This window comes from Lontra canadensis, unplaced genomic scaffold (genome assembly GCF_010015895.1).
Source record: "Lontra canadensis isolate GAN:19392208 unplaced genomic scaffold, GSC_riverotter_1.0 scaffold6, whole genome shotgun sequence".
Lineage (NCBI taxonomy): Eukaryota > Metazoa > Chordata > Mammalia > Carnivora > Mustelidae > Lontra > Lontra canadensis.
In genome coordinates this window covers 28,768,017-28,784,690 of record NW_022631000.1, presented here as the reverse complement: position 1 = coordinate 28,784,690, position 16,674 = coordinate 28,768,017, and the positions used below count along the sequence as shown (strand labels likewise).

Here is a 16,674-nt window from a genome sequence, read left to right as displayed (position 1 = left end):
GTTAAGAAGCTAATAACCAACTGGTGTAAGAAAGCACAAGTATGTGGCTTTGAAATTCTATAAGAATACAGTAGCTACCTAGTATAGATGCATAGCCTAACATTTAATATTGTAACTCTATAAAGAAATCACCAGAATTCTTCTATGGAATCCTTAAGTCAGCATGTTTATCTCTATTTAAAGCTTTGATTTTTGCCAAAATATCAACACAGCTTCTAAAATGAAACACAAAGTTAAAAGAAAACAAGACAACTAACTGTTCAGAAAAGAACAATTCTACTTCAGTATGAATAAAATTGTCACAAGAGGGTTAGGATGAGTTACCTTTCTAAAAGAAAAGAAATTTTGCTTTTTAAAAAGAAAATGAGAGTGGGGGGGAAGTCTTGTTAAGTTTTAGTTTCAAAAAGATCTGTCAAACAGGAGAGAAGAAAAGTGATACCTGTACTTACTGTCGTTGGATCCCATGCTAATGAGGTCATCAGAGTCAACATTGTGAACTATGGCTGCTTTGTATCCTGCTCTCTGTGCATTTAAAACCTGCAAGTCAGAAAACAATAACAATTATGAGGAAAAGACTGCTTTGTCATACAGTCCCTCAACTTCAACATAAACCAGCAAATCTATACCATGTGTCTAGGACTAGATTACGTATATATCTAAGAATAGATCTCAAATATGTTCTTGAAACATGACATATTTTATAATTATCAATGACTTTGGATATTTTCTTGATTTCATTCATGGCATGAAGTGAATGAAAAGCAAATAAAGGACAGATACAAGCTAAAATACTAAAGGATCCAAAGCAATAAACCCACCTAGCTCTGACACATAGAGATTTGCTATGATCATGCTCAAGAGCCCTTGGACATTCAAATATATGCTGCTTATAGGGGAATAAACTTGGATAAATTACTTTTATCATGCAGATTAATCAGAATAATTTTATCCTGTCACTGAAAAAATAAATAAAAACCCAGTCTGTAGTCGATGAGTGTCTCAAGGAATTAAAAGCACCTGTGAAACAGCCTCACAGAGCAGGCGCTCACTAAATATTCCTTATTCAAGAGTAAATGTTTAAAACATGCCCACAAATTAATAGCCCACATTATAACATTACAAACACAAGAAAGAAAATTAGGCAGAGATTTTCTAAAAACTGATTAAAGTAGCATAAATAGTTCACCAACACAGGACCTACTGCTCTAATGTTAGGAATATGGCAAGAAAATTAACCAGCCAATAAAACTGTTAATAAGGAATGTTTATTAGTTCTGCAAGAAAATGTCAAAAATCAAGAAAGTTTGGCATTTTTCTTTGTTACATGTGCATTTTTAAGTATCCAGCTAAAATTGACAAATTGCTAGCTCCAAAACTTCTTCCACATAGATAGTATTGTTTTTTCAAGGGGAGGAAAAAAATACTCTTAAGAAGGATATTATAGTTTCTAAATCTTACATCTTATTACTTATATATTAATCTATTATTTGTTCATTCTATTACCATAGCAGAAGAGACTTCACTTAGCTTTTAGTTAAACAGAAGTATACTTGCTTGGGGTTGCTATTAGTTTATTTGATGCTTTCATGACCATTTTAACTGCTCCCAAAAAGCTAACCCAGTAACTGAGGAGAAATGTTTAAGACATTCAAAAAACAAATGTCGCCAGAGATACAATTTAAGAAATATAAAATTTATATCAAAAGATTTTCTAATAAAAAAACAAGTTTTAGCTTTTTAAAGCCAATGAATTTGGCTAAAAAAAAATCATGTAATTTGAAATTACATGATTTAACTTGTTTCCCTGCAAAATATATATTTGTGATATGACACAATAGGACACATAGGAAGGTGGTCTCAGGAACCATGATAAAGAGTGGAAAAAAAGTTCAATTCAACTAGTATTTGTGGAGTTTACATAATAAAATTACATAAGGTACTGTGCGGCACAGTGCAGAACTCAAAGGTGAATTAGAAACAACCCTTGCTCTGAAAGAGCTCTCGATTCTCATGGATATCCAAAGAGGTCAGGCACTTTCTTGCCTCTCTATTAGCTCATGCTAGTATGTCTGCTTGGAATAGGCTTTGTCTTCTGAATGCCTATCAGGCCTTCAAATTTCATTATCTCCATGAAGCCTGTCCTGTTCCATGACCTGCTGTGCATTTTTCAAGCACCCACATAACCACTCCCTGCTTACAGCATTTATATCAATTTGTTTTCATTTTCCTTAAAGATCTTATATTGCACCTTCTATACACACACACACACACACACACACACACACACACCCCTACTATCCCATTTCAAAAAAACAAAACAAAAAAAAACAACCTTCCATGGGGTCCTTAAAGCTCCTGTAGTTGTTTACGTGTGAGCTTTTCTGGTAGAAGAGATAAAACCATCATTATTTTACAAAAGGCTTTCTGAACCCCCAAATGTTAGTAACTACCAATATAAATTATTGGATTTACAACAACCTGCCAAGTGTGTAATTAAAACTAGCCATTAGATTCTTAAAACTGCATGGAGCAACTGAGGAGAAAAGTTTCCTTCACACATCCAAAATGCAATTGGTTCCATAAATACAATATAATACTATATCAATATCAAAAGCTGTTCTCTGCTAACAAAATAAAATACCTCAAACAGAAAACTTAGAAAACCACTAAAATAGGCAGGGATTTTTGAATGTACAAGTGTGACTTCCCAAAATTAGAAACATGTTTTCAAAAATTTAACAAGAAGTCTTCCCTAAGGCTTTTGTTGTTTTTATTGATCTCCAAAATAAAGTATTAAAATTAAATCAAGAAACACATTAACATATGGACCAACAGACTTATGAATACAAACAAGGAAACTATATCCATGTTTATGAACTACAAAACGTGTGCATCAAGTCAAATTAAATTACATTTTTAACTAAGCAGCAGCTGGTATTTTTAAGAACACGAGGCAGAAATAAAACCTAAATCAACTTAGTAAACATGTGCAAAGTTTCACATTCATAAAATGCAACCTCACACATGGTGTCAGATGGAGGCAAAGAACTCAAAGATTGACGAATAAAAAACATGCACTGTGAACAAACCTAAATTCCAAGAGAGACATCAAAACTGAAAATTTCATGAAAAAGCCTTCTGAATTGTATTGCCAATCTGCCTTTTAAAGGAGATTGATCAAAGCCATTAGCTCAAATTGTGGTAAATGCTCTAAATATTTTAGCTCTAATAAAAAATTAGCTGCAACTAAATTATGTAGACCAGACGGCACCTATCCAAGAGTTCTGGAGTAATACAGGACCGCTGGCTTGTTATAGGAAGTAGCCAGCATGTCAAAAGATAGCAAACTGTTAATGGAAAAACTTTCAGTAAGGTTCGAAAAGGAACCCTGGAAATGACACAATAGTTCATCTTATTTCCAGAGTGGACAAATTGGTAATACTGACACTAATAAAACAAGTCTTGTAAGAAGAACTGATTGAGCTGTCAAGATTGCAAGTAGAGATCTTTTATGGGATTTGAAGGATTGAGAAGTTGGGAGTTAACTGTTGATAGGATACATGTAACAAGGCTCCAGACTAAAAGCTATAATGAATAAAGGAAGCTTCTATATGCTAGTGCTTTACATATATTATCTCTAATACCTAACACACCTCAACAAAGTAGGTATTCTTTTCTATATTTTAGAAAGGAGGAAAAATGGGTAAGTAAAAGTGCCCTACAATCGCATTTAGACAGAGCTGCGTTTTTTTTAAATCTGATTAGAGATAGAAGCATGGAATTTCCCAATGAATCAGGAAGAGAACAAAAATTATGAACCTTACTTAACATTTTACAAATGTGTGAGAAAAGGAACTGAACTGAGAAATCATCAAAACTTAGACAACATGATCATAAAACCTTGTGGGTCAAATGAAACCTCTATGCAAAACAGAGTTTAAAGCCAAGAAGGAAAGTGCTAAAATACTGTCATAGAGTTTTTGGAAACTTAGAGGGGAAATATTTGGTGGGCTGAAATGCCTATCACAGATTTTATGCGACATGAATTACACTTTAACAAAGAGAAAAAATTTGGGCTAACTGTAGAAAAGAGTTGAGGGAAATTTCTCATATGATAAGGAAGAGAAAGAACAAAACAAAAGTCAGGACCTAGCAAGGCCTACTAAAAACAAAATAAAACATCGACATTACTAAATAAAGAATGTTACTGAAAGAAAGATCTGCAGAGAAGTTAAAAATATAAACTCTTGGAACAAAATTACCTGCATTCCAATTCTGACTCTGTCACATATAAGTTGTATGAACTTATTAGGCAAGTAAGTTAACTTCTCTTTAAGTCTGATAATATACCCAACTTAAAGAGTTACTATGAGGATTAAATGATTTAATATATGTAAAACACTCAAAATAGTGCTTAGACAGTACCTGGCACATATTAAATAAGTGCTAGTTATGAGTACTGTCATTGCTATTGATTTTTACTGTTGCTCTTGGAGAATCCAAGGTGAGAAGAAAGAAAACAAAGGGCCAGATTGGCAGTACTACCTTGGAGACCATTCCAAAAATCAGACATGGCATCTACTCTGTTAGGGTTCACAGAAGGCAACTGATTAAGGCGCTGACATGGCTGAGGCAGTATTTCAGAACAAATCTGGTCTACTTAGATTGATATGGAAAGGAGAAACTGAATATGTGGAGATGTTATGAAAAGGCAGGATAGAAAGATGGCAATGATATGAAAGAACAATAGTTTTTATTCTTCTTCAAAAACTAATTTTTGGACCTTGGAACCTAGGAAACTTGGGGAATATGCTTAAACAGAAATGGAAAAGCCTGAGAAGCAGAGCTTATTTTCACAAGGAAAGAGAAAGGAATGCCTCTTAATAATGGGGGAGGTAGCAAGGTTTCTATATATAGATTTTTTTTTTTTTTTAGGTAAGACAGAATACAACAGATTAAGACTTGAGATAAAAACTTAAAGATTTTCAGCAAATTAATTCACTCATCCATCCAACAAATATTTGGAGTAAATCTAGCTACGTGGTTGCTAAAAATAACTAACTTCTAATAAGACATAATCCATTCAGTTTTACATTTCTTATAGTCTTCAAACCCCTTTAACATCTGTACGTGAACTAAATGTACTTCTTTTTTTCCTCTGAGAAGAGATGCTACACATAAGCAGAGCTATGTATATCTCTAAGCTATATATTTGCAAGAATGGTAAAAATTCAACAGAGCTGACTTTCCTTGATGGAAAATAACCTTGAAAAAAACCCAATTATTGACAGCAGAAACACCTATAAGATTTTTTTTTAATTTTGAAACACATTTCAAGTCTTTATCTGAATTATAAATTTGTTTTTTTTCTTTCATGAAGAAAAATTTGTAACACCTGAACAACAGTGAAAAAGCAAGCTTATTGGATTATTTCAGACAGACAGGTAACATTCCATGAACACCATACACATGTCTCCTACAGATGCCCCATGTTTCTAAGAATATCTGCTTTCAATTGATGGGAAAAAATATGTTTGATTCAAAATAGTAGCCAAGTTTAAATATATTCTCTTCTAATTTTAGTGATAATACAATCTTAAGTTTAGTTCATTATTTCACCATTTTATTATAAATGTAAAAAGGTCATTTATTTTTAACTAGAAAGCTGAAATACGTCAGATTGTAATTCATTCAGAATGAAAATATGATTTAGAGGGAATTTTCTATGATATGCTATAATTTTATTTACTGAAACAAGTAAAGTAGTAATAGGAGTAAAAAAAGATGTAATAAATATTAGGGAATTTCTACCTGGAAAGTCTACCTGGCTTGGGTATAAATATTAAAAGATACACCTATCTCAAGATGCATTTTAAGCACTTGACTACTAGGAAGAGAATGACTAAATTTAATCATATGATACCTACAGTGACTTTAAAGCATCTTTCATTTTCTTCTGGCTCTCAATCTACTTTCCTGCCCAATAATGAACTTGAGTTCACATTTTATATTGACATTGTAAAATATTTCTACATTATTAGTGTTATCTACAAAAAATCCCACAATCAACACATTTTCTGGTAAAACACTGAATGTTTTCTTCTCAATAACAGCAACAAGAGAAAGATGTTAACCCTCACCTCATCTATTCAGCATTGTATACTGAAATTCTGGCCAATGAAATAAGGAAGGTGGCAGGCACGGGGCAGTGGAGATTGGGAAGAGAGACAGAAAGAGTGAATATAGATTACCAAAGAAGATTCTCTTTATTTGTAAGTTGACATAACCATCTACTTAGATGAACTAATAAAAGGCTTCGAGAGAAAATAATTGAGTTTAGAATTCAGCTTAAGCTTATCCAGCTTAAGCTTCCTTCAAAAATGAAGGTGAGGAGCGCCTGGGTGGCTCAGTCAGTTGAGCAACTGATTTTTTTTTTCTTAAATTTTATTTATTTATTTGACAGAGAGAGCAAGAGAGAACAAGCAGGCAGAGTAGCAGGCAGAGGGAGAGGGAGAAGCAGGCTCCCCACTGAGCAGAGAGCCCAATGTGGGGCTCTATCCCAAGACCCTGGGATCAGGACCTGAGCCAAGGACGGTCGCTTAACCAACTGAGCCACCCTGGCACCCTGAGCAACTGACTCTTGATTTTGGCTCAGGTCATCTCAGAGTCCTGAGATCGAGGCCCAAGTCCAGCTTGGTATAGTCTGCTTGTCCCCAACCCCATGCACTCACTCACTCTCTCTTTCTAAAATAAATTAAATAAAATCTTGAAAAAAAATGAAGATGAAATTAAGACATTTCCAGATGAACAAAAACAGAGAATCTGTGCCAGTGGCCTTACAAGAAATATCAAAAGGAGTCCTTTAGGCTGAAGTGAATGAAATGAAGAGTAGCCAACAAGTTGAATCTATACAAAATAAGTAGCAGCAGTAAATAGAACTACGTAGGTATTATGAAAACTGTATAAAGATATTTTTATTGGGCGTCTGGGTGGCTCAGTTGAGTGCCCAACTCTTCGTATGGGCTCAGGTTGTGATCTCATGGGTCCTGGGATCCAACCCCACCTTAGGCTTCCCCCAATCCCCCAGCAGAGATTTTGCTTGAAGATTCTCTCCCTCTGGATCCTCCCCCCACTCATGCATGTATACTCGCTCACACTCTAAAATAAATAAATCTTTTTTTAAAAAGACATTTTGTTTTGTTTAGGACACCTAATTTTTATTAGATTCAACAGATATAGATGACTCTATATCTATCTATTCATCTATCTATGAAATTGCTATGAAAGTTTCTAAATGCATTCTCTCAATCTCTGCACTTTTCCCTCTGTTGACCAGAACAGTGTGTGAAGTAGCAGACATTCCTGGCCTGCAGTCTAAGCACTGCCGTAGTCCACATTTTTTTTTTTAAGATTTTTACTATATTTTGAGAGAGAGAGAGAGAGAGAGAGAGAGAGAGAAAGTGAGCGCGCACGTGAGGGGGGGAGGGACAGAGAGAGGAAAAGAGAGAGAATCTCAAGCCAATTCCCCACTGAGCTTGGAGCCTGACACAGAGCTGGATCTCACTTCCCTGAGATCGTGACTTAAGCCAAAATTAAGAGTCAGATGTATAGCAACCAAGCCACCCAGGTGCCCCTGCAGTCCACACTTTTGATGTGGTTGGTTCCAGGCTGGCTGGGTCCAAGGACCCACAGCGGAATCCCACAGGACTGGCCAAGAGGGTCACACAGGACAGAAATCAAACTGAGAGGAAGTGAGAACAGAGTTTACAGAAGACACAGGGAATGTAGATAAGGACAGAGTGTCCAGGAGACTTGGAAAGGAAAGGAGATTGAGTCTCCAAAGATATTTTTATTTCTAACTCTTTCCTGCTCCTATTTGTTTTAAAAGACAGCTGCATAAAAAAATAATAATAGACTTATATAAAGATACAATTTGTATGACAGTAATAGTACAATAGCATGATAGAAGAGATAGGGAATAAAGGTATATTGAACCAAAATTTTCATATACTATTTAAATCGACTTAGTACTAATCTAAACTACACTGTTTTAGGTTAAGATGTTAATTGCAATAGCAGGACCATTACTATCAAAAGTAACTAAAAAATATACAGAAGAAACAACAAGGAAATTAAAAAGGTATGTTAAAAAATATCCATTTAACACACAAAAAAAGGCAGGAATTGAAAAACTAAAAAAGACATACAGAAGAGATAAAAAATAAATTAAGTGCCAGACGTAAATCCTACTTTATAATTACATTAAATGTAAACATACTGAATATCCCAATCAAAAACCAGAGATCGGCAGAATGGATTTAAAAACACGATCCATGTCTTACTAAGACAATTTTCCATTTTCCATCAGGAAGCTATAACCACTATAAACATATGCACGTAATCACAGAGTTCCATAATACATGAAGCAAAATTTAAAAAGTGAAGGGAGAAACACACAATTCAACAATAGTTGGAAACTTTTAATGCCCCACTTTCTCTAATGGATAGAACAAATCAGAAGATCAATGAAGAAATGGAAGACTTGAACAAGATATAAACTAACTAGACCTAACAGACATCTATAAAACATTCTACTCTACAATAAACATTTTTCTCAGTGTAGTTTCTCCAGGGTAGACCAGATGTTAGGGCATAAAACAATCCTCAATAATTTTAAAAGTACTAAAATCATACAAAGTTCTCCAACCACAATGAAATGAAGTTGGAAATTAATATTTGAAGGAAATTTGGGAAATTCACAAATATACCAAAATTAAACAGCACATCCTAAATAACCAATGAGTCAAAAAAGAAATCACCAAGGAAATTGTAAAATACTTTGAATTGATGAAAACAAAACATATCAAAACTTTCGGAATGCAGCCAACACTGCATTTGACAAAATCAATACCCTTTCATGATAAAAATACTCAATAAATACCAAAACAGGATGGTCCCAGCACAAAAACAGACACAAAGATCAATGGAACAGAATAGAGAGCCCAGAAAGAAACCCACAACTATATGGTCAATTAATCTACAACAAAGAAGCCAAAAACATATAATGGGGAAAAGACAGTCTTTTCAACAAATGGTGCTGGGAAAACTGGGCAGCTACATGCAAAATAATGAATCTGGACCATTTTCTTATACCACACAAAAATATACTCAAAATGGACTAAAAATCTAAATGTGTGACCTGAAACCATAAAACTCCTAGAAAAAAACATAGGAAGTAATCTCTTTGACGCTGGCCTTACTGACATTTTTCTAGATAGGTCTCCTCAGACACGGGAAATAAGAGCAAAAATAAACCACTGGGATTACACCAAAATAAAAAGCTTTTGCAGAGTGAAAGAAATCATCCAAATGAAAAGGCAACCTCCTGAATGGGAGAGGACATTTGCAAATGATTTATCTGATAAGAGGTAAATATCCAAAATATATAAAGTATACAACTCAACACAGAAGTATGTATTCACGAGGATGTGGAGAAAAAGAAACCCTAGTGTACTGTTGGCGGCAGTGCAGATTAGTGCAGCCACTGTGGAAAACTACATAAGTTCCTCAAAAATTAAAAACAGAAATACCTAAAACCTGGTAATTCTGCTACTGGGTATTCACCCAAACAAAACAAAAAACACTAATTCAAAAAGATACATGCACCCCAATGTTGATTGCTACATTATTTATAATAGCCAAGATATAGAAGCAGGTTAAATGTCCACTGATAAATGAATAAAGAAAACGTGGTGTATGTGCGTGCGTGCGCACAAACACAAACACACAGACACACATACAGAGTAATATTACTCAGCCATAAAGTAAGAATGAGATCTTACCATCTGTAACAACATGGGTGGGCCTATAAGTATTATGCTAAGTAAAAGAGAAAGACAAATACCAAAAGATTTGATTTATATGTGAAATCTAAAAACCAAAGCAAAGCAGAAATAGCATAAATACAGAGAACAAACTGGTGGTTGTCAGAGGCAAAAAGGAGTGAAGAGGAATGGCAAGTACAGGTTTCCAGTTACAGAATGAAGAAGTCACTGGGGTGAAAAGTACAACATAGAGAACACAGTCAATGGTATTGTGAGAGTGTTGTATGGTGACAGATGGTAGCTATGCTTGTGGTAAGTATAGTATAACATACAGAGTTCAAATCACTATGTTGTACACCTGAATCTAATGTAGCATGTGTCAACTATACTTCAATTTAAAAAATTTTTAAAAAGGGACAATCTTCAAAAAACAGTGCTAGATGCCCCCCCCCAACAAAAAGAAAGAATACTGATGTATGGTGACTAACACACACACACACACACACACACACACACAATATGATGTATCACTTGCACCAAATTCAAATACTAACTAAAAATGAGCCACTTAGACCTAAATTTAAAACATAACACAAAAAATTTTCTAGAAAAAATACAAGCAGAGATCTTTGTGACCTCAGGAAGGAAAATGTTTCTTATTTATAACAACAAAAGCACAATTCATTAAAAAAATCAGGTTTCATCAAAATTAAGAATTTCTTCTTTTGAAAGACATTGTTAAGAAAAAACAAGCCATTGGCTAGAAGAAAATGTTTGCACCATGCACATCTGATAAAGGGCTTATATTCCAGAATATATCAAGAACTTTCAAAACTTATTAATAAGAAAACAACCCCTCCCCCCCAAAATAAGCAAAAGACTGAAGAGACTCTTTACCAACTTGGCATACTGGCTGCAAATACACACAAGACCAGTGCTCAGAAAAACCTACGGGCTGGTTAGATGGATGGAGGGATGGATGATGGGGTTTAGCTGTCCTGAAGGTATATGCTACCTGATTTAACTGTTTAGAATTCATTGTGATGATTACTCCAGTAAGAAGAACAAGTGAAACGATTCTAGTGCAAACATACATACCAAAGCAAGATAAAAAATAAAGTTGCAAATATCTCTATTTTCGGACCTTCTAGTAGGATAAATAATTTTTAAAATGTTAGCTACATCAAGATAAATACAATGAAGTAGGGTTGCTTCTTAATACAAAATGATGGTATCATGCCAAGTTCATCTAAGTCAAACAATTCGATGGGGACCAATGTTACTTGATCTATGTCCTCAGCTTTCTAAAGATCTCCCCTGATGCAGGGATAGATTTTAGACTATTTAGTTAAGACTGTAAAAATGAAAAATTCCATAAAAATTCACTCAATTAGACCTTTGATAGGTCCTCAGTGAGTTCAGTAGTACTAGAGATAGCGTGCACATCCACTAATGACCCTAACTAACAAGGGCATGTGTCTGAGAAGTCCACCTCACCACCACTACTTGGCTAAAGTAAGAGTTTCCACTTGGTTTTAATGCTAACAGTTTATTTCCTCAAGCTCTCTTCATCTGCAGGAAATAGCTGGAACTATGTCTCCTCATTTTTTGGTAAACATTTTAGTGTTGGCATGGGGCAAGCCTTGAAAATAAAATGGCCAAATTTTTCCATGATATTGTTTGATATCATGGATATTAAAATGATATTGAATTAAAAATCAGATGGGTGGGGAGGAGTCAAGATGGCAGAGAAGTGGCAGGCTGAGACAATATCAGGTAGCAGGAGATCAGGTAGATAGCTTATCAAACCATTCCGAACACCTACAAATCCAACACCGATCGAAGAGAAGAAAAGCAACAATTCTAGAAACAGAAAATCGACCACTTTCTGAAAGGTAGGACTGGCAGAGAAGTGAATCAAAGTGATGGGAAGATAGACCACGGGGGAAGGGGCCAGCCCCCGGCAAGTGGCAGAACGACCGAGCACAAAATCAGGACTTTTAAAAGTCTGTTCCGCTGAGGGACATCACTCCAGAGGCTAAACTGGGGTGAAGCCCACGCAGGGACAGCGTGGCCTCAGGTCCTGCGGGATCACAGAAGGATCAGGGGTGTCTGAGTGTTGCAGAGCTCACAGGTAGTAGAGTGGGGAAGCCGGCTACAGAGAGAGAGCCGAGGAGTGAGCTCTCAACTCGGGGTTACCTTGAACCATAATCTGTGGCACAGGTCACTGCTCTGTGAGTGGGGTCCCCACAAGATCCAGGGAGACTCCCCCCGGAAGAGCTCAGGGATCTGTGGGGTTTGGAGACTCCAGGCGGAGCTGTGTGCCAGAGACAGAGATGCTTGGTCACAGGCTGGGTGAGCTCAGAGCGTGGCCGGAGGCCAGGGAGACAGGAGTGATTGAGTGCTTTTCTCTGAGGGTGCACTGAGGAGTGGGGCCCTGAGCTCTCAGCTCCTCCCGCCGGAGACTGGGAGGCCGCCATCTTCATTCCCGTCCTCCGGAACTCTACGGGAAGCATTCGGGAACAAAAGCTCCCAAAAGTGAACCCGAGCGGATTACTTAGCCCGGCCCCTGGTAAGGGCATGCAATTCCGCCTCGTCAAAGACACTTGAGAATCACTACGACAGGCTCCTCCCCCAGAAGATCAACAAGAAATCCAGCCAAGACCAAGTTCACTTACCAAGGAGAACAGCGGAATTCCAGAGGAGGAGAAAGCAAAGCATGGAATTCATGGCTTTCTCCCCATGATTCTTTAGTCGTGCAAAGTTAATTTTTTTTAATTTTACTTTTTTTCTTCTGCTAAATTTTTTTTTAACTTTTACCCTTTCCTCTTTTAACGTTTTTTAACTAGTTTATCTTAACAATACCTTTCATTAAAAAAATAATAATCTTTTTTGAACCTTCATTATTATAGTCACAATTTATCTTTCATTGTATCTAAGCTTATTTTTCGTATACACATAGGGTTTTTGCTTCTAAAAAATCTGGGGTACAACTTCTTCTAATAGATCAAAATACACACTAAATTTACCACTGGGCTTGTTCTAGTCTCCAGAACGAGCAAATTCTCTCCACCTTCCTTTTCATTATTCTCCCAACCAACTTACCTTATCAACTCCATTTTTACAAATTAAAAAAATTCTTTTTTCATCTTTATAGTTATATTCCATTCCTTCATTGTGTTTACCCTTACATGTTTTTCATTCTTTAAAATTTTGGGAGGTAGTTTCTTCTAAGAGACCAAAATACTCCCAAAATTAAGTGGGTGACCCTGTTCTAGTCATCAGTCTAATATATACATATATTTTTTTTCTTCTTTATATTTTTTCTTGATTTCTTTTCTTTTTTTATTTTTATTTTTTCTGAACCTCTTTTACCCTCTTACTCCCCACCATGATTTGGGGTCTCTTCTGATTTGGTTAAAGCACATTTTCCTGAGGTCTTTGTCACCCTTAGTATTTTATTTGCTCCTTCATATATTCTTATCAGGATAAAATGACAAGACGGAAAAATTCACCACAAAAAAAAGAACAAGAGACAGTAACGAAGGCTAGGTACGTAATCAATACAGACATGGGTAATATGTCAGATCTAGAGTTCAGAATGACGATTCTCAAGGTTCTAGCCAGGCTCGAAAAAGGCATGGAAGATATTACAGAAACCCTGTCCAGAGAAATAAAAGCCCTTTCTGGAGAAATAAAAGAACTAAAATCTAACAAAATTGAGATCAAAAAAGCTATTAATGAGGTGCAGTCAAAAATGGAAGCTCTTACTTCTAGGATAAATGAGGCAGAAGAAAGAATTAGTGATACAGAAGACCAAATGGCAGAGAATAAAGAAGCTGAGCAAAAGAGAGACAAACAACTACTGGACCACGAGGGGAGAATTTGAGAGATAAGTGATACCATAAGACGAAACAACATTAGAATAATTGGGATTCCAGAAGAAGAAGAAAGAGAGAGGGAGCAGAAGGTATACTGGAGAGAATTACTGAAGAGAATTTCCCTAATATGGCAAAGGGAACAAGCATCAAAATCCAGGAGGTGCAGAGAACCCCCCTCAAAATCAATAAGAATAGGTCCACACCCCGTCACCTAATAGCCTAATAGTCAAATTTACAAATCTTAGCGACAAAGAGAAAATCCTGAAAGCAGCCCAGGAAAAGAAGTCTGTAACATACAATGGTAAAAATATTAGATTGGCAGCAGACTTACCCACAGAGACCTGGCAGGCCAGAAAGAGCTGGAATGATATATTCAGAGCACTAAACAAGAAAAACATGCAGCCAAGAATACTATATCCAGATAGGCTATCACTGAAAATAGGAGAGATAAAAAGCTTCCAAGACAAACAAAAACTGAAAGAATTTGCAAACACCAAACCAGCTCTACAGGAAATATTGAAAGGGGTCCTCTAAGCAAAGAGATACCCTAAAAGTAGTAGATCAGAAAGGAACAGAGACAATATACAGTAACAGTCACCTTACAGGCAATACAATGGCACTAAATTCATATCTCTCAATAGTTACCCTGAATGCAAATGGGCTAAATGCCCCAATCAAAAGACACAGGGTATCAGAATGGATAAAAAAACAAAACCCATCAATATGCTGCCTACAAGAAACTCATTTTAGACCCAAAGACACTTCCAGATTTAAAGTAAGGGGGTGGAAAACAATTTACCATGCTAATGGACATCAAAAGAAAGATGGGGTGGCAGTCCTTATATCAGATCAATTAGATTTTAAGCCAGACTATAATAAGAGATGAGGAAGGACACTATATTATACTCAAAGGATCTGTCCAACAAGAAGATCTAACAATTTTAAATATCTATGCCCCTAACATGGAAGCAGCCAACTATATAAACCAATTAACAACAAAATCAAAGAAACACATCGACAATAATACAATAATAGTAGGGGACTTAAACACTCCCCTCACTGAAATGGACAGATCATCCAAGCAAAAGATCAACAAGGAAATAAAGGCCTTAAATGACACACTGGACCAGATGGACATCACAGATATATTCAGAACATTCATCCCAAAGCAACAGAATACACATTCTTCTCTAGTGCACCTGGAACATTCTCCAGAATAGATCACATCCTGGGTCATAAATCAGGTCTCAACTGGTATCAAAAGATTGGGATCATTCCCTGCATATTTTCAGACCACAATGCTCTGAAGCTCAAACTCAATCACAAGAGGAAATTTGAAAAGAACCCAAATACATGGAGACTAAACAGCATCCTTCTAAAGAATGAATGGGTCAACCAGGAAATTAAAGAAGAATTGAAAAAATTCATGGAAACAAATGATAACGAAAACACAATTGTTCAAAATCTGTGGGACACAGCAAAGGTGGTCCTGAGAGGAAAATATATGGCGATACAAGCCTCTCTCAAGAAACAAGAAAGGTCTCAAATATACAACCTAACCCTATACCTAAAGGAGCTGGAGAAAGAACAACAAAGAAAGCCTAAACCCAGCAGGAGAAGAGAAATCATAAAGATCAGAGCAGAAATCAATGAAATAGAGACCAAAAAAGCAACAGAACAAATCAATGAAACTAGGAGCTGGATCTTTGAAAGAATTAATAAGATTAAAAAACCCCTGGCCAGACTTATCAAAAAGAAAAGACAAAGGACCCAAATTAATAAAATCATGAATGAAAGAGGAGGGATCACAACCAACACCAAAGAAATACAAACAATTATAAGAACATACTATAAGCAACTCTATGCCAACAAATTTGACAATCTGGAAGAAATGGATGCATTCCTAGAGACATATAAACTACCACAACTGAACCAGGAAGAAATAGAAAGCCTGAACAGACCCATAACCAGTAAGGAGATTGAAAGTCATCAAAAATCTCCAAACAAAAGCCCAGGGCCAGATGGCTTCCCAGGGGAATTCTACCAAACCAAATTTAAAGAAGAATTAATTCCTATTCTCCTGAAACCGTTCCAAAAAATAGAAATGGAAGGAAAACTTCCAAACTCATTTTATGAGGCCAGCATCACCTTGATCCCAAAACCAGACAAAGATCCCATCAAAAAAGAGAATTGCAGACCAATATTCTTGATGAACACAGATGCAAAAATTCTCACCAAAATACTAGCAAATAGGATCCAACAGTACATTAAAAGGATTATTCACCACGACCAAGTGGGATTTATTCCAGGGCTGGCAAGGTTGGTTCAACATCTGTAAATCAATCAATGTGATACAATACATTAATAAAAGAAAGAACAAGAACCATATGATACTCTAAATAGATACTGAAAAAGCATATGACAAAGTACAGCATCCCTTCCTGATCAAAACTCTTCAAAGTGTAGGGATAGAGGGCACATACCTCAATATTATCAAAGCCATCTATGAAAAACCCACTGCAAATATCATTCTCAATGGAGAAAAACTGAAAGCATTTCCGCTAAGGTCAGGAACATGGCAGGGATGTCCGTTATCACCACTGCTATTCAGCACAGTACTAGAAGTCAGAAGTCCTAGCCTCAGCAATCAGACAACAAAAAGAAATTAAAGGCATCCAAATCGGCAAAGAAGAAGTCAAACTATCACTCTTCGCAGATGATATGATACTATATGTGGAAAACCCAAAAGACTCCACTCCAAAACTGCTAGAACTTGTACAGGAATTCAGTAAAGTGTCAGGATACAAAATCAATGCACAGAAATCAGTTGCATTTCTCTACACCAACAACAAGACAGAAGAAAGAGAAATTAAGGAGTCCATCCCATTTACAATTGCACCCGAAACCATAAGATACCTAGGAATAAACCTAACCAAGAGGCAAAGAATCTATACTCAGAAAACTATTAA

General features: G+C 36.1%; 1 protein-coding gene across 6 annotated transcripts in view; it reads right to left on the bottom strand.

Annotated features, from left to right (window-relative positions):
- RNF13 (ring finger protein 13) overlaps positions 1-16,674 on the bottom strand; it is a 157,063-nt gene that overhangs the window by 62,763 nt on the left and 77,626 nt on the right. For 4 of the 6 annotated variants that reach the window (XM_032852467.1, XM_032852466.1, XM_032852468.1 and 1 more), the window contains one exon: positions 450-537. In XM_032852467.1, coding sequence (XP_032708358.1) covers positions 450-537 — 88 coding nt within the window. Of the gene's footprint in view, positions 1-439; positions 538-16,674 lie in introns of all 6 variants that reach the window. The other 2 variants (XM_032852472.1, XM_032852470.1) reach the window with 1 other exon arrangement.